Here is a 17771-nt window from a genome sequence, read left to right on the forward strand (position 1 = left end):
ATGTTGTAGTTGTTTCCGGATTTATCATTTGATATGACATCATTGAAATGAACTATTGTGAAACCGATTTGATTACTGATTTTAATGGTTACTCACTGAGCTTCTAGCTCACCCCAAAAATGTTTTATTTCCCCCCCACAGGGCTCAAGGCGAAGAAAAGCTTGGAGTGCTTATTCACGTGACTGGATGGCTTATCTCGTGTATACTTTAAGTTTGGATCTATTTTATGTACGAGTTGGTCTTGTATAAATATTTGAAATTGATATGGATGTAAGTATACGTTCCACGATTGGAATCAGTTTCCGCTGCATTTGTAATATGTAACCATTGGAGAATTTGATGTAATTTTGAGATTTATATTGTAATTGGGTTGAGGACTGTAGTGAGCGACTGAGTCCCGGCGAGAGCTGGGCAGGCGGCCCGCCGAACCCTCTGGTTCGCCCTAGGGGGAGGTGGGGCTGTCACAGTTATAAGTTTAAACAACAACATTAAACCAAATCAGGCTGCAAAACTTTAAGCTAAGCTTTCGGCCAAACCAGAAATTCTTCCAGCATTTGTTTAGTCACAAACCATTTTTTTTTCTACGGTTAAATCCTGTATTTTGCACTTAAATTTCACATGCACAACTGCTGAATTTAACTAGCTATCATATCCAGACCAGAAATCAGTTTGACAGCAACAAAATTGAACCAAGTTAAGCTGTAATAATTTAGCTAGGCTCTCGGCAGAAATTTCTTAACCCAAACCAGAAGTTTCCTCTGCTTTAACACTTTATCCGAATGTCCAATTCAAGATGCATGGACTTAATCTTCAAGTTTTCACTCAGCTAAAGACACTAAGATGTCCAGATTGTCACATAAAAACACAATTGGAGCTGCAATAACACCTCAAATTCTCGGCAGCAACAATTTCTCAAAACAGAAATTTTTCCTAATGGTTTGATTTCAGCATCCGATTGTATAATCTAAACATGCAATCTCTGATATAGCTTGATCAACTAATAATCAACCTAATAAGACCAGAAATTACCTCAGATAGCAACTAAACTTTCACACGAAAATTTTCCAGAAATTTCTTCCCTAGCTCTCGGCCAAGTGCAGTCGGTGGTTCTTGTCTCCTATGTTGCGGCTGGAATTGAGTGTAGCTGGGGGATTTGTGTTCGGTTGGTTGGAGTTGGTAGAGATGAAGGTGAAAAATGGTGAAGCTTCCTGCAAATCTCCTCCCTGGCTTCCCTCCAACTCACGGCAGGATCAGAAATTTCTGGCAGCTCACATTCCCTCCTCCTAGCTCACGGATGCAGCTCACCAAGTGGCTCTCCCTCTCGGATGCTCTTGGTTGAATGTAGAGGAAGAGGTGAGGTGCGGTTGTGGAGAGGGATTGTAGTAGTTTCGGTGCAATTGGGCAAAAGAAATGAGATGATGCAGAGAATGGCATCTCGGTATTAAGAAGGAAGAATGACTTGCGGTTTTGGTTTTGTGCAGAGAAGGAAATGAATTTGTGGTCTTAAGCCGTGAGATAGATTGGACGTATGGTGGTGCCGTAGTTTGTGAGAGTGGTTTACGTGTGAGAATGGATTGCGTATCACATCGGTTGCGTACAGATTTGGTAATAACAGTCGTGATTTGATTTGAGGCCAGAGGTTCCGTTTGATTTGCATGGAAATGTAAAGTAAGGTAAGGTAAGGGTATTTTAGTCTTTTCACTTTGCTCCCTAACCTCAACTTAATTTCTCAAATCCGACTTAATTCTAAAAATTATCTCCAAGTGCAATTCAAACGCCTAACTATACCCTAATATACCTAAACCATTTTTATCGAGTAATTATCAATTAAACTTGAATATTTAGGTTCCTAGTAAATCTTATATTATTTAGCGATTAAACTAGTTATAAGTATTTCCAATTATTATTTCTCAAGAATTAGAGTTAGTCTAACACGAAATTTATCGATTTAGTAATATAAAGTCAAGTGAAATGATAATTTAATCCAAGGTGTCAATTTGCACATAAAAATTACTTTTTACGCACTTACTTGAAAACAAAGAAAAATAAGGGTATAATATTCGAACTTTTATACATTAGTTATGTTTAGTATATTAGAATTATACTTATTTAAAGTTCATTGGTTTTTTTTTTTATCTTAACGCGGAAATTTTTTTTATTAACATTTCCATTAGCAACTAACTGGAATTAATCATAAGGTTTTAAATATTTCATTTTAAGATAGAAAATCTAACGATTCAATTATCATTAATTCTAGCATAAAGGAATTAAGCAATCTAACATTTTATTTTAAGGCGAAAAATTATTCCAACCCTAAAGATATTAATTTAGTCAAATAAAACCGAGAAATTTCATAACTTTGGCAAATTATATTATTTTTCACGTAAACCTATTTTTACGTACTTGTAAGGATCGAGAACAACCTAAGAGGGGGTGAATTAGGCTTTCAAAAACCTGCTAATAAATATTCTACCTTTTTGAACAGACAGCCTTTCTTTTTCCCAAATGCCTCCCAATGAACAAGATAATACAATAGCACAGGTATTAGTGAGATGGAGAGAAGAACAGTTTATATAGATAAGCAGTAAATAAGAGTAAAGAACCAAACCAAGCTTCAAACACAACTGAGGTTTGAGCACCACTATTATATACCAAGTTACTTCAAGCTGAATAGACTTGCAACCAATCTTATGTGTACAAGGAAGGGATCACTTCCTTCTTGCCCCAAATCACACTTGGTCAAGCAAGGAAGTTTTACAAACACTCGCAAACCCTCACTGTGCTACACTATTGAGGAAGTTATGTCACACTTGAAAAACAACTGCACGATGATTGCACATGCAAGGAATACAAATGTTTCTTTTGAGTATTCTAGCACTTGAATCACTCACAATCTGATGTAGGCTTGATGTACAAAGTTCTTTTGAGGTGGTTGACTTTGTTCCTTTTATAGGAGACCAGAGAATTCCTCAATTAATGCTGTCAACGGGTAGAAGGCAGCTGAAGAGTCAACTAGCCGTTGGTGCTGTCGGACGTCCGATGCTTTGTTTTTATGCGTCCGAACGATATAAATGAGTTCTGGAAGTTTTCTCGAGTCCCTTAGGACGTCCGATCATGCGTCCGAGGGTAGGATGAATATTTGGACTTTCTTCTTCAATTCCTTCGGACGGCCGATGCATCCAGAGTGTTGTGTCCGAAGATCAGCAACGTTTGTCGGACGTCCGATACACAGGTGTTGAGCGTCCGAACCTAATTAGTAATAGAGTAACTCCTGGCTTGTCTTCTTCGGACGTCCGAGTCTGAGTTCTTTACTCGTCCGAAGATGCTCAAAGAATGTCGGACGTCCGATACTTTCCTTTTGTGCGTCCGATATCATCCTCAGCATACTTCATTCCTTTCTGATCTTCTTTTTCTGCTTTAACTCCACATACCTGTTTGGTTTATTTCTGAAAAGGATCTTTACAAAAAGTATTAGAAACATCCAATTGTTTTGTAATCATCAAAAGATATGAATTGAGATAAACAATCTCCCCCTTTTTGATGATGACAAAACAATTGGATAGAGCACAAAATATAGCAACTCCCCCTGACGAAGTGCATGAGTAGTATATTACTCCCCCTGAAACTGACTCCCCCTAACTAGATACTCTATACCATCAGTTGTAAACCAAATCCAATTCCAATGCTCCCCCTTTTTGTCATCACAACCAGCAATACATTTTTTCAGAAGTAATATCAGTATACAAATGTACATCACAGTTTGGAATTAATCATTGAGCAGATATCAATCAGAAACATTCATTCAACCAGCAGATTGCACACATATATACCAATCATATCATTCAAGAAAAAAAAACATCCATAACACAATACTTAGTTAAAGCATTCATAAACAGTAAAGAAAATATCCAGTTTTACAGACCATGTGTCCAGCACTTAAAACAAAAGATAAACTATAGTCCTAGATTTAGGTGCAGTGACCTAGAAGTGCCTAGATAGTGATTTTAGATGATCCAGGCCTCCTCCTGGTCAGACGATACTGTTCAGGGTCCTCCTCTTCCTCAGTTTCTTCATCATCATCTTCAACTTCTTCCTCAGTTATTGGAGCCTTGCCTTTATCCTTGGGCTGAGAACTGGAAGCTGGAGTAGTCTCATCACCAGTGGTTGGCCTTGTGGGCTCAGATCTTGTTTCTTTCTGATGAGCAGCTTCATTTGTTTCAGGTATAGGGGGCACAAGAAGATTCCTTTTTTCAAGAAAGGAGGATTGTTGGGCAGAGGTCATGGTCATCATGAGACCATCATCAAGAAGCATAACATGCTGTTTGAGGTCTTCAAGCAGAGAGATGACCTCAGAATTGGAAGGGAAGGACTTACTGGCAGACTTTCTGGGATGAATGGTGAAAGGAGACATATACCCTGACTGATCATGGGGAGTTCTAGGAGTGACAGGGGTTTCATGCAAATTTTTTCTTCTAGACTCGGCCACAGTTTCCTTGTAGCACCAATGACCCTCAAAAAATTTTAGATTCTTTCTTTCAAAATAAGCTTTGGAGAAAACTGAAGAGGCACTTTCTTTTGGAGATTTGCCAGAAAAGGGTATGTCAAAATGAGCAAAAATGGGGGTCAGAAATCTGCCATAGGAAAGCTTCCTACGACTATCAGTGCTGATTTTGAGTAGAAATTTGCACATTACAAATCCAAAGTCAATGCGGATTTTTTCAACAAAGCAGTAGAAAAGATAGAGTTCCATTTTATTTGCATCTGTTCTGTGGCCATCAGTTGGCACCAACAGATTCGAGATGATAGTGAAGATGATCAGATTCTGAGGACTGAGATCATCCAATCTTGCCTCAGCAGGGGTGTTGAATTTGGTTTGAAAATAAGTCATGAGTTTAGCATTGTAAAATTGATGATAGGCAGAAGGGAATTCCTCATATGAAAAGAAATTTGTAATTTTTCCCTTAAAACCAGGTTCAATATTAGTTTTCAGAATTGAATTCACAATGTCAGGAGTTAATATGATGTCCACAGAGTTGACCCTAAAGATGAGTTCAGTGTGTGATGTACCCTTTCTAAGATTAGCAAAAAATTGATACAGCATGTCAGGATAGAAAACATTAGGAATGGTCAAGAGATGAGTCCATTTCTGGAATTCAAAGAGTTTGATGACAGGTTCAAGATCAAGCTTACGAAATTCAAAAGGGATGATGAGCCTTTGGGTGATGAAACCTTTTTGAGATACTAACTCAAATCTGTCTCTGGCTTCATCATCGATGAACTTGGGTAGAGGAATGGGTTCAGGTGCAGGCTGAGATACTGGATTCTTCCCAGAACGTGTCCCTTTAGAGGTTTGAGTGCCAGATGCACCAGCATTTTGAGTCTCAGTCCTTGTCCTTGGAGACTTCCGGACGGGGGGTTCAGGTGTTGGCTGACTCTCAGTGATGTTTTCTTCATTATGCTGATCAACAGATGGATCAGCAGATTGCTTTTTCTTGGATTGGGGAGTTCTCTTCCCCTTTGCAGTCCTTTTTCTTTTACTGGAAGACCTTGTGAAAGTTTCTTCACCTTGGGTGGCCTGCTCTGGTTCCTCAATTCCACCAGCAATGTTCCCTTCAGAGATCTGCCTTTCCATTTGTTCATCAGATGATTCAGGAGATGGAATGACTAATTTTCTTTGGGCAGTCTCCTTCACTATGCCCCTACGAGTCACTTTCTTTCTTTTTGAAGCCACAGGAGGTGGATCAACAATTTCAATGTCTTCATCCCTCAGTTTAAAAGACCGTCCGGCACTAGTAGATCCTCCCCTCATCCTAACCATGATGCAATGTGGATGTGATTTTTAATATAGAGTGTTGTGTATAGAAGGAAAGAACAGTGAGAGTTAACAAGAGTGCACTATGATGCCGCAGGAAGAGGGTTATATGAGGTTAGGGTTTCGTATATAAATTGAGAATTTTGGGACAGTTGGGTGTTAGAAGTGCCTTTTATGAGTGGTTAAAGAGCAATGGAGGTGTAATTGAGTTGGTTGAGTCAATTTCTCGGAACTTGGTTTGAGGAGAGAGGAATTTGAATTTCAAATTTTAGAGAAACTGAAAGGTCGCGTCCGAGACTGATGAAGGAAAATGAATTGAGAAGAGTCAGTGACTGCCTTATAGGACACATTTTTGGGTGTCGGACGTCCGAACGAAGTGATGCGTCCGACACAACCGTCCGAGCCAGGAATTTTCTGTACCTTGGATGAAGAACACTGTCGGACGTCCGTTTCAATTCATCGGACGTCCGATAAGGAGTGACTGGAAATAAGACTCAGAACATTTTTTCTGTAACACCCAATTTAGTCCTCAAAGACACAAATTGATCTAGCGGAAGAGCTTTTGTGAGTATATCAGCGATCTGTTCTTTAGAACAAATAAACTCAACACAGATTATCCCCTTTGAGACAAGATCGCGAATGAAATGATGCTTAATATCAATGTGCTTAGTCCTAGAGTGTTGAATGGGATTTTTTGTTAGATTAATTGCACTGGTGTTGTCACAGTACATGGGTACACATTCATATACTAAACCGAAATCATTTAATGTGTTTTTCATCCATAACAATTGAGCACAACAAGCACCAGCAGCAACATATTCAGCTTCAGTAGTGGACAGTGAGATAGCATTTTGTTTTTTACTAAACCAAGAGACCAAGCAATTTCCAAGAAAGTTGCATATACCAGTAGTACTTTTTCTATCTATTTTACAACCTCCAAAATCAGCATCAGAGAATCCACACAAAGGAAGTTCATAACATTTTGGATACCACAAGCCAAAATTTAAGGTTCCTTTAAGATATCTCAAGATTCTTTTTACTGCATTCAAGTGTGATTCCTTTGGACAGGATTGAAATCGAGCACATAAACACACAGCAAACATGATGTCAGGCCTACTAGCAGTTAAATAAAGTAAACTTCCAATCATACCTCTGTACTTCTTCTCCTCAACTTTAATACCTTCCTCATCTTTGTCTAGTTTGGTAGAGGTGCACATAGGTGTCCCAACAGGCTTTGAATCCTCCATTCCGAATTTCTTTAGCAACTCCTTGGTGTATTTTGTTTGATTTATAAACGTTCCATCTTGGTTTTGAACCACTTGGAGTCCAAGGAAGAAATTCAATTGTCCCATCATGCTCATTTCAAATTCTTTTTGCATGATGGTGGAAAAGTCCTTGCACAATTTTTCGTTTGTAGCACCAAATATGATATCATCCACATATATTTGCACAATCAAAAGATCTTGTGAGCTTTGTTTTGTAAAAAGTGTAGTGTCTACAACACCTCTTTTAAAACCATTTTCAATCAGAAATCCACTCAGACGTTCATACCATGCTCTAGGAGCTTGCTTTAATCCATATAAAGCTTTTGAGAGTTTAAACACGTGATCTGGATAGGATTCATTTTCAAAACCAGGAGGTTGGTCAACATAGACCTCTTGGTCTATAAATCCATTTAAGAAGGCACTCTTAACATCCATTTGAAATAATTTAAAGTTCTTGAAACATGCAAATGCTAAAAACATTCTTATGGATTCCAGCCGAGCTACTGGTGCAAAAGATTCATCAAAGTCTATTCCCTCTTCTTGAGTGTATCCCTTAGCCACTAGTCTAGCCTTATTTCTAACAATCTCCCCTTTATCATTCAATTTGTTTCTAAAAATCCATTTTGTGCCAATGATAGGATGGCCTTGTGGTCTGGCAACCAGAGTCCAAACTTTGTTTCTTTCAAATTGGATTAACTCTTCTTCCATAGCTAAAATCCAGTGCTCATCATTCAAAGCATCAACAACATTTTTAGGTTCAATATGTGATACAAAGAATCCATTTTTAGGTTCAATAGGGCCAGCAAGAGTGTATGCAATGGGTCAACAGGAGGCGATTGACCCTTCGGCAGGTTTTGAAGGTACGCTTTGACCAAAGAATTAATTTCGAGGACGAAATTGTCCTAAGTGGGGGAGATTGTGAGGCCCCAGTCCGTTAGTAAGCTGATATGAGGGTTATTCGTTGATCGGTGGGGTGGAATTAGGGTTTTAAGGCTAAGGAGAAAACCCTAACCTCGATTAGGATTGAAAACCATAGTTCATTTTAATAGAAAACTTAAGTGGAGTTTGATTGTTCACCCGTCTTTTTGATATTTTCTTTATTAGAAAATTCCCCAGATAATTTTTATGAGCAGATATAGTTTTTAGATGATTTTTCTAGTATCGGTTAGTTTTTGAGAAAATAAGAACGTATATCGGACGTGGGACCCACTAGTGCGGAAAGTTCGGAAAAAATTCGGCCAATTAAGTTAAATTCCGGATATTGTGTGAAATTTATCGGGTGTGAAGAGATATTTATAGGTGTGAAGAGATATTTATAGGTATTAAGTGGATAGGTGGAGGAGAGAGAAAAAAAAAGGTAGGCAAGTCATAATGAGGGACAAGTGTCACCAAATGGTTGGAAGAACTCTAAGACCACTATTCCTTTTCTTACCATTGACTAAATAAATCATAAAAATCACCAAAAATTCTCCATTTTTCCTCTAAGCTTGGCCGAACTACTTCCTCCAAAAAAAGAAAGAAAAGCTTCCAAGTTTCTTGCTCCAATCTTGTCCAATCTCACAAACTAACCATTTAATCTTGAATTCCTTCCATAAAACCTCTTAGTTTAGTGCTTGTGAGGTGTTGTGTGGAATTATTTGGGAAGCCAAGAAGACTTATAGCTCTCTCTCTCTTGTGTTGAAGGTAAGTTGTGAAGAACCACCCTCCTCCTTTATTTGGTGCTTAAATCATGCTTAGTGGTAGTATGAGATGCAAGTTTATGGATTATTTCTTGATTTATGGTTGAAGTGATGAACTTTTATTATTTTTGAGGAATTTTCTGGTTCAATATGAATTTGATGTTGTGGTCATCTATGATGGTTGATAATGAGGGGGAAAGACTCTAGTAGGTGTGAATTAGTGATAATTGCACCCAATTTTGGGTTTGGATTGAATTGTGGAAAGTTAGGGCTTTATCACCGCTTATTCTGTCCGGTTTTGGATCATAGGGTTAAAGGCCGAATTGGATTTTACTTAAAACATGAAAGTTGTAGGTATTGATGTGTTTGAGGTGCCTGTAAAATTTCACATCATTTGGATTAGTGTAGAGTGAGATATGTCAATTTTACTGTTTCTATTCTGGGTTGATCAGAATGCGAAAACTGCACTTGTAATTGGCCATTTTGACTGGAATTGCTTTGGTTTTAGATGTTGGTGTCTCCTGATGAAATATAGAGGAATGTCTTAGCTACCATATTCCTTTGGAATCAATGCATTTGGATTTGTATAGACTGAGTTGGACTCATTACAGCATTATGTGATTTGCAAACCTGTTTTGGTAATTCTGGTTTCGTATTTTGCGTATTTGACCTAGTTGTGCTAGGATTTGGATTGAGTGGCCTTCTACATTGTTGTAGCCCTGTTTCTTAGCTTCGAAACGGTGGGTCTTACACCCCCATCCGATAACCGTAGTGAATTTGGTGCCATTACCGCATATTGAGGTCAAATACGGTTTGTGATCCTGTTTTGCGATTCTGGTATAGTGTCTTGCATTTTTGACCTTGTTACATTCAAAATTGGACAAAGTTTCCTTCTTCAACATTGTAACCCCTTAAGTCCTGGATATTCCTGTGAATTTTCAGGTTAAACGGATTAGTATATCCTGAGCTATAAATGAAATACTCAGACCTGTTTTGACCATCAAATTCTGTTACATTTTTGGAAAGTTTATGACTGGAACTTTGGCTTCACATTTGACTGGGTTACAAGCTGTTTGGGCTTGCGACCAAAACACCAAACTTATAGCCCTATATCTGAGCTTTCTAACGCCCTTGTAATTTCATGAATCGGATTTATAAAACCTGAGATATAGCCGAGCAAACAAGGCTTGCCCGTGAAGATGACCATTTTCTGGTCAGATCTGTTTTGGTCCTGATGACCAATTTCCGTTCCGAATTTGGATTGCTGACCTTCATGAAAGTTGTTCCATTTGGAATGAACTATCTAACTACCAATTTTCATCTCCTTTGACCATGTGTAGCATAGAAAATAGTTGCACTCAAAACTGACCATTTGTGCATTGGCCAGATTTCGTAAGTGATTGTGTTTGGTTCATTTGGGACTGAAGCCTCCAGTTTCAGTTCTGGATGTCTTCATAACAGTTGTTGTTCATCCTTTAAGCTTCATTATGGCATCTCATACGCCTTAATCCGATATTCGTAGCTCAACTTATGAGTAAACTAGAAACGAGTGTCAAATCTGCCGTTTCCGCTAACGGCCGTTTCCGTTTCCGTCCGTCATATTTACGTGCGCGCGTATCGTTTTTGCCGTTTTGCTTGTTTTAGGCACGATAGTAGCCGTTTACGATATTATGTGACACAATCTTCTATTTCAGACGGTGGTGAGCTGGGCGGAACTGGTGGGGCCCACTACTAGCTGTTCATTTCGATCCGACTTCGTACTTTTGCTATTTCAGTTTCTGAGTAAGTATTCAGGCCAGTTTGGTGTGTTTTCTTTGCTATGTGTTTGAGATATGTGAAAAGGGTACTTAGGCGAGGGTGTACTTTATCGCACTTGACCTAATCCCTAATTTGAATGTATAATTGTACTTGACATATGTATATGAATCTTTTGGAATCAAAACCCTTGAGCTTGTGGCTCGGGGCGACTTTCGAGTAAAGTTTGTGAAATTTGCAAAGTTTGTGAGTTCGTGGGCCCGATCTAAGACCTGTATGGACTATTCGAGCCAGTTAGGGCTTGGTCGAAGTCAGTCCAACTTAGTCTGAGGTCACCAAGTTTGTAGGTTCATGTTATGAACCAATTTTGTGAATCCGGTTCACCGAGAAGGTGACCAAGTTTGTGACCCGAGCTTGTGACTCAAGCTCAAGTTTGTGATTTCGTTCGCCCGGGCAAGTTTGTGAGGTGACTGGCCAGTGAGGGTGATAAGGTGTCGGTGGGTGTACAAGTGAAGTTCTACGGACCATTGAGTGTGGTCGACGGAGTGTCGGCAGGAGATCACGCATGGCATATGAATTGGCTTTGGAGCCACCTGTATCCTTATTATGTGATGTTACTTTTCTGTTTTTGCTTTACTCTTACTGTGTAACTGTTGTTACGTGAAATTTATGTTTTCGCCCCTGTTTACTTACTAAGCATATAGCTTACCCCTTTCCTTTTGTTTTCCTTAGCAGGGGCCGACGCGAGGACTTTTTTGGCTCGTATGCTAGTATAGTTAGATTGGCTTGTAATAGTTGAACAGTTACGATGTTTGTTTTTGTTTTGGTGGTTTGTATAAGGACCCTTCTTAGGGTCTATCTTCTGCTGGTTATGGTTATAGTGTATTAGAGTGGTTTGACTCGAGACTTTGGAAGATGTAAATATAACTTTTGGGATTGTATATATTGTATATAGTGCTCTTTCGATTTATCTAGTTTTATTACTTTAAGTTTTGAGTCCTGGCGCGAGCTAGGCAGGCGGCCCGCCGATACCCTTTGTAACAGCCCCACTTTCCCCTAAGGCGAACCAAAGGGGTTAGCGGATTGCCTGCCCAGCTCTCGCCAGGACTACGGATTAGTTAACGTCGATCTAATGCGCTCTGGAGCTTACCAACGCGCGCAAAGGTCAAAATCACAAAATAAAAAAAAATGAAAATCGAAGCCGCGATGAACAGTAGAGGACACGTCAGAATCCGGCCGGATTTGGCCCTTTCCTTTTTCCAAATTTTTTTTTTCTCTTTTCCGTTTGAAACGCGTATCAGTTCGAAATCCAACCAAGCATCGACCAAACATATATATACATTGGAAACCAACATTTGCAAGCCAAAACGGCATATCAAATATTCAACTAGTTCATACATGTACAAATAACCATTTACAAGCCAACCATTGGTTGCAACAAAACACTTAGGGTTTTCACCCTCAAGGAGCTATTCAAAATATACATTCACATGAGCTCAACTTGAACCAACTAGCACATTCTTTCCAAAAGTGGTCATTTTCCTGTAAGGAAAACAAATGGCACGGTATGAGCTAAAGCCCAGTGAGCAACTATCACACAAAAGCAGTCAAGATCACATAATCATAACCGTTCAGTTCAAATATGCAATTAAGAGATAAATCAAACCAGTGAAAGGATACGGTTGGCTCTCAAGAGCCCATTTCCACACTTGCAATCTTGATCCAACCTCATTGACCCTCCGTCAATGTTAAAAGTACCCAAAACCGTAGACCTCACTTTACTTCTTTTCCTTCCACCAATCATACCCCAACCGGGCCCGCACTCCATTCAGTCACTTTTGGTAATACTCGAGTATACCGGAACCAAGAGTCTCATTACTACAAGGTTCCTCAGTACAGTCCCCGTGGCAAGACAATTTTCACGACCAAGCCCTCGCCGGCTCGATCCAATTGACTACCAAACGGGGTTGAACTCAGTGATACAGTAAAGCCGTTGGACATTCATCCAAACGACACCAAATCAGTTTCCATGAGTGGAATTCAGTATTTCATATAACCAGTACAGTATTTCAGTGAACAGTCATTAACCATGAATAAAATCACAAGGGGTGAGGGCGGTCAAGTACACCGTCACCTTAATCACTTCCAATAAGCAAATAAGCCTTCAAGGCATCAATTACACATATAACAAAGCCACATTGTAACATTTAAGTGAGTAGTATACTCACAAATCAAATAAGTGCTATTTCATGCACTTCCGTCAGGGGAATGTCGTGAACCACCGTCACGCCCTAGAACAAGTGAACAAATGCAATGAGACTCGATAACGAGTCATATAGCAATGCCAATCACAACCCCAATAGGGTTTTATAAACATATACAAGCATGATAGCAAACCAGGAATTAAGAAAGGCCTTAAACTTAGGCCTTGGAAAGAAAACCGGATTCGACCTCATAATGCGGTAATGGCACAACTCTCACTACGATTATCGGATGGGGGTGTAAGACCCACCGCTTCGAAGCTATGGAACAGGGCTACAACAATGAAGAAGGTCACTCAATCCAGTTCCTAGCTTAACTAGGTCGAAAATGCCAAATACTATACCAGAATTACCAAAACAGGTTTGCAAATCACACAAAACTGTAATTACTATAACTTAGTCTATACAAGTCCAAATGCCGAAATTCCAAAGGCATATGTTAGCTAAGACATCCAGCTACATTTCATCAGAAGACACCAACAACTAAATCCAAACCAATTCCAGTCAAAATGGCCAATAACCAGTACAGTTTTCGCATTCTGTCCAAAGCAGAACAGCTACAGTAATTTCGTCATAACTCATTCCACATTAATCCAAATGACCTGAAATTTTACAGGCACCTCAAACACAGTAATACCTACAACTTTCATGTTTTGAGCAAAGTCAAATTCGGCCTCTAACCCTATGATCCAAAACCGGACAGAATTGGGGATTTAAGAACCCTAACTTTTCAGTTTTCATTCCAAATCCAAAATTGGTTGCATTTATCCACATTTCACACCCACTAGAGTTATTATAGGCCATTGCCAATCATCACAAACAACCACACCATCATAATCCAATTAAACCAGAAAAAATCATCAATAAATGGAAAACTTCACCAAATCACTTCAAGTCAAGATAAAACCAGAAATTTCAGCACTTTAATCACTAATAAGCATAACTTAAGCATCATTAGATGTAGGAGGAAGATACACACACCACTCACCTAGTAACAAGAGAGGTAGAGGTGTTGGACACCTTAGCTCTTCCAAAAACTTCACCAAATCAACCACTAACACCAACTAGAAAGATTTTATGGAGTAGAAACTAGTTTAGTTGGTTGAGTTATGGATTGAAGCAAGAAGAAATCAAGACTTGAAGAGGTTTTCTTCCTTCCTTGAACTTGAGAGAGAGGGCCGGCCAACAAGAGAAGAAAAATTGTGAATTTTATGCAATTTTTGGATATTTAATCCTTTGGTCAAAAAAGTCAAAATTGTGAATAGTAAATCTTAAAGGAAAACCAATAACATGGTGACACTTGTCACTCTATTTAATGCATTCTTATCACTTCTTTTCTCTCTCACATCAATCACTTCACACACTCTACTTATCTCTTAACACCCGATAAAATTTACACAGTATCCGGAATTTAACCTAATTGGCCGAATTTTTTCGAACTTTTCGCACTAGTGGGTCCCACGTCCAGTATATATTCTTAATTTTCTAAAAACTCACCAATACTAGAAAAATCATCTAAAAACTATAATTGCTCATAAAATCAACCCAGAAAATGTTTCTAAGCCAGAAAATGCAAAAATTATGCAATTAAGGGAACTAAAACCCTAGGAAAATTTTTAGGGTATTTACGGGTTCTCACACCCTTGGGTTCGCCCTTGGGAGAAGTGGGGTCGTCACACATCGCCTTTGTCTCAAATTCAATTCCTTCTGGGAGAACAAATACTTAAGGCTCTTATGATCCGTATAAACCTCAAAAGTCACGCCATACAAGTAGTGTCTCCATTTCTTTAAGGCGAAAATCACTGCTGCTAACTCTAGATCATGAGTTGGGTAGTTTTGTTCGTGAGGCTTCAGTCTCCTAGAAGCATATGCAATCACTTTACCATTTTGCATTAAAACACATCCTAGACCTTCTCCGGAAGCATCGGAGTACACGGCATAACCTTCACCTCCATCAGGTAACACCAAAACAGGAGCGGATGTCAATCGCTTCTTTAACTCCTGAAAACTTGACTCGCACTTCGGAGTCCAAATAAATCTATTCCCTTTCTTGGTTAGCTCGGTCATGGGTCCAGCAATCCTCGAAAAATCCTTGATAAATCGCCTATAGTACCCTGCTAATCCCAAGAAACTTCTAATATCAGTGGGGCTCTCTGGTTGCTTCCAATTCATAACGGCCTCAACTTTTGCCGGATCCACGACAATTCCCTCCTTGGAAATTTTATGCCCTAGAAAAGATATTTCTTCAAGCCAAAACTCACACTTGCTGAATTTGGCATACAACTTCTGCTCTCTTAATATTTGCAAGACTATCTCCAAGTGTTTAACATGTTCCTCACGAGTCTTAGAGTATATCAAGATATCATCAATGAAAACCACCACAAACTGATCCAGATACTTTTTAAAGACTCTCTGCATTAAATCCATGAATGCCGCTGGTGCGTTAGTTAAACCAAAAGGCATGACTGCGAACTCAAAATGTCCATATCTCGAACTAAAAGCAGTCTTGGGTATATCCTCCTTCTTAATCTTTAACTGATAATACCCTTGTCTCAAATCCAGCTTAGAGAAAACTACTGATCCTTGCAGTTGGTCAACCAGACTATCTATCAACGGTAGAGGGTATGTATTCTTAATTGTAACCTCATTCAACCCTCGGTAATCAATACATAACCTCAAGCTTCCGTCCTTTTTCTTAACAAATAGAACGGGTGCTCCCCACGGTGAATCACTCTCCTTTACAAAACCTTTCTCCAAGAGGTCTTGCAATTGAATTTTTAACTCCTTTAGCTCGGCAGGAGCCATCCGGTACGGAGTTTTAGAGATTGGAGCCGTTCCAGGCACCAAGTCAATCTTAAATTCCACTTCTCTTTCCGGCGGTAGAGTTTTTAGCTCTTCTGGAAAAACATCCGAAAATTCTCGTACCACTGGTACATCTTCCAACTTCACTTGATCACTGGGAGCATTAATCATGAAAGCTAAGAAACCTTGAGCTCCTTTTGACAACATTTTCCTTGCCCGTATCCCTGAGATCATAGCAGATGATGCTAACCTACCCTTAACATCTAACCTCCGAGTTGCTTCTCCAAGTAAACAAAATTCTACCACTTTCGCTTGGCAATCAAGCTTAGCATGATGCTGGCCTAGGAAATCCATTCCTATGATAACATCGTACCCTTTTATATCCAGACTGATTAGATCCACAAGCATTTTACGCTCTCCAATCCAGAATTCACAATCCTTAAAGGCTAAGCTAGCGATTATCCTCTTATCACCCATTGGTGTTCTAACTTCAAGATCGAAGGGTAATTTTACAGGTCTCACATCTATTCCAGACATAAATGATGGATTTACGAATGAATGAGTTGCACCAGGGTCAATTAACACCTTAGCTAAATGATGGAAAAAGGGAAGAGTACCTTCCACGACTTCCGAGGAATCAGGTACAGGTTGGTCATCTATAGCATACACCCTGGCAGGAACTGTTGGCCGGCTCCCTCCAGAAGTGTTTGATCTAGCGATTGGATTACTCCCCTCCTGCATTTTTGGACATCCCGCAACTTAGTGCTCGCTACTTCCGCATTTCAAGCACTTCCCTTGCTTCCTCCAGCAACCATCTATAGTATGGCCAAGTTTCTTACAAAATGCACAACTCACTTGAGAAACTATTGCTCGGCCTCCTTGTGAGGTATTCCTGGGTTGTCCCCTTCCAATCGGTCCCACTCGGGTTCCATTATTCCGTCCCCCTGTATTCCTGGCCCCGTTTCCTCTTGCTTGGGCGCCTCGTGGTGCTCCAGGACTATTCACTCCAATGGTTCCTCGGCCCACTTTGGCCGGTGGAGCATTTCCATACATCGGCTCCCGACTACTGCTAGGAGCAAATCTCTTCGTAGCCTGAAAAGATTTCACTTGAGCCCTAGCCACTTCAACTCTCTGGGCTTTCTCGACAGCATCTGCAAAGGTATCAATCCTTACAGCAGCTAAACCTTCCTGTATCTCTACATTCAGACCTTGCACAAACCTTCTGACTCGCCTTTGCTCCGTGGTCACCAATTCAGGAGCAAAACGGGATAGTTTTGTGAACTGGACTTCATATTCGGCGACACTCATCGCCCCTTGCTTACATTTTATGAAGTCATCTTCCCTCTTTTCTTGGATAAGAGGTGGAAGAAATTTGGCATTGAACTCCCTTGTGAAGTTCGCCCAAGTCCTTGGAGTATGATTCCTGTCCCAGCTAGTCCTAATCAGATTCCACCAGGAGCGAGCAGCTCCCTCAAACTGGAATGCAGTAAAAGTCACCTGCTGCTCTTCCGTGTAGTTTAAAGCTGCGAAGATGTCGGAGATTCTCTCCCACCATCCCTCAGCTATATCAGGCTCGGGTCCTCCATAGAATTAGGAGGTCCAAACTTCAGAAACCTCTCCAGTGCCCGATCCTCAGAATCGGCTGGGCCTCCTTGGCGGTGCACTGGCCCAGAGGCTTGATGTTCAGTCACGCGCTCCAAGACATCAGTGATACGATTAATTGCGGTGGCCACTTGATCCCCGGCCACTCCCTCTTGCCCTTGGTCTTGATTGACCTCGGGTTCCCTATCACCACCCGCTTCCGGGTGTTGTCTAGTGGGTCTCCCACGGCTCCTTCCTACCATTTGGCGATCCATGGCCTAATTATGCCTATTACTGAAGGGTAAGATAATTAGGCAAAATTTTATTTATAGTTAATTATTATGATTCGTTATGTGATTAAAATCAACATGGAAATAGAGGAAAAGAAAATGAAACACTTAACATATATTTCCGTGGAACAGTCATACAATTAGCAAGTTGGAACATTTCCAAAAGTAAGGCACATAAGTTAGCAAAAATACATACAAATAATCCCTTAAAACAAAAGTAGGGATATGGTGCCTTGGAAGCAAGTCATTCACCTAGACAAAATTTGATGACTTGACTAATGTCCCTGATCTGATCCTACCTATCTAATACTATCAAGTCAATCCCA

General features: G+C 40.0%; 1 protein-coding gene across 1 annotated transcript; it reads right to left on the bottom strand.

The window, feature by feature from the left end:
- Positions 1-5117: 5117 nt before the first annotated feature.
- On the bottom strand, positions 5118-16882 carry LOC140014134 (uncharacterized). The gene is made up of 6 exons (XM_072064537.1): positions 16430-16882; positions 15520-16309; positions 14586-15237; positions 5566-5810; positions 5230-5448; positions 5118-5146 (listed from the first exon to the last, which is right to left on the bottom strand). Exons 1-6 carry the CDS (start codon positions 16880-16882, stop codon positions 5118-5120), a joined length of 2388 nt encoding a protein of 795 aa, XP_071920638.1.
- Between the last annotated feature and the right edge of the window lie 889 nt (positions 16883-17771).

Source organism: Coffea arabica, chromosome 9c (assembly GCF_036785885.1).
Source record: "Coffea arabica cultivar ET-39 chromosome 9c, Coffea Arabica ET-39 HiFi, whole genome shotgun sequence".
Lineage (NCBI taxonomy): Eukaryota > Viridiplantae > Streptophyta > Magnoliopsida > Gentianales > Rubiaceae > Coffea > Coffea arabica.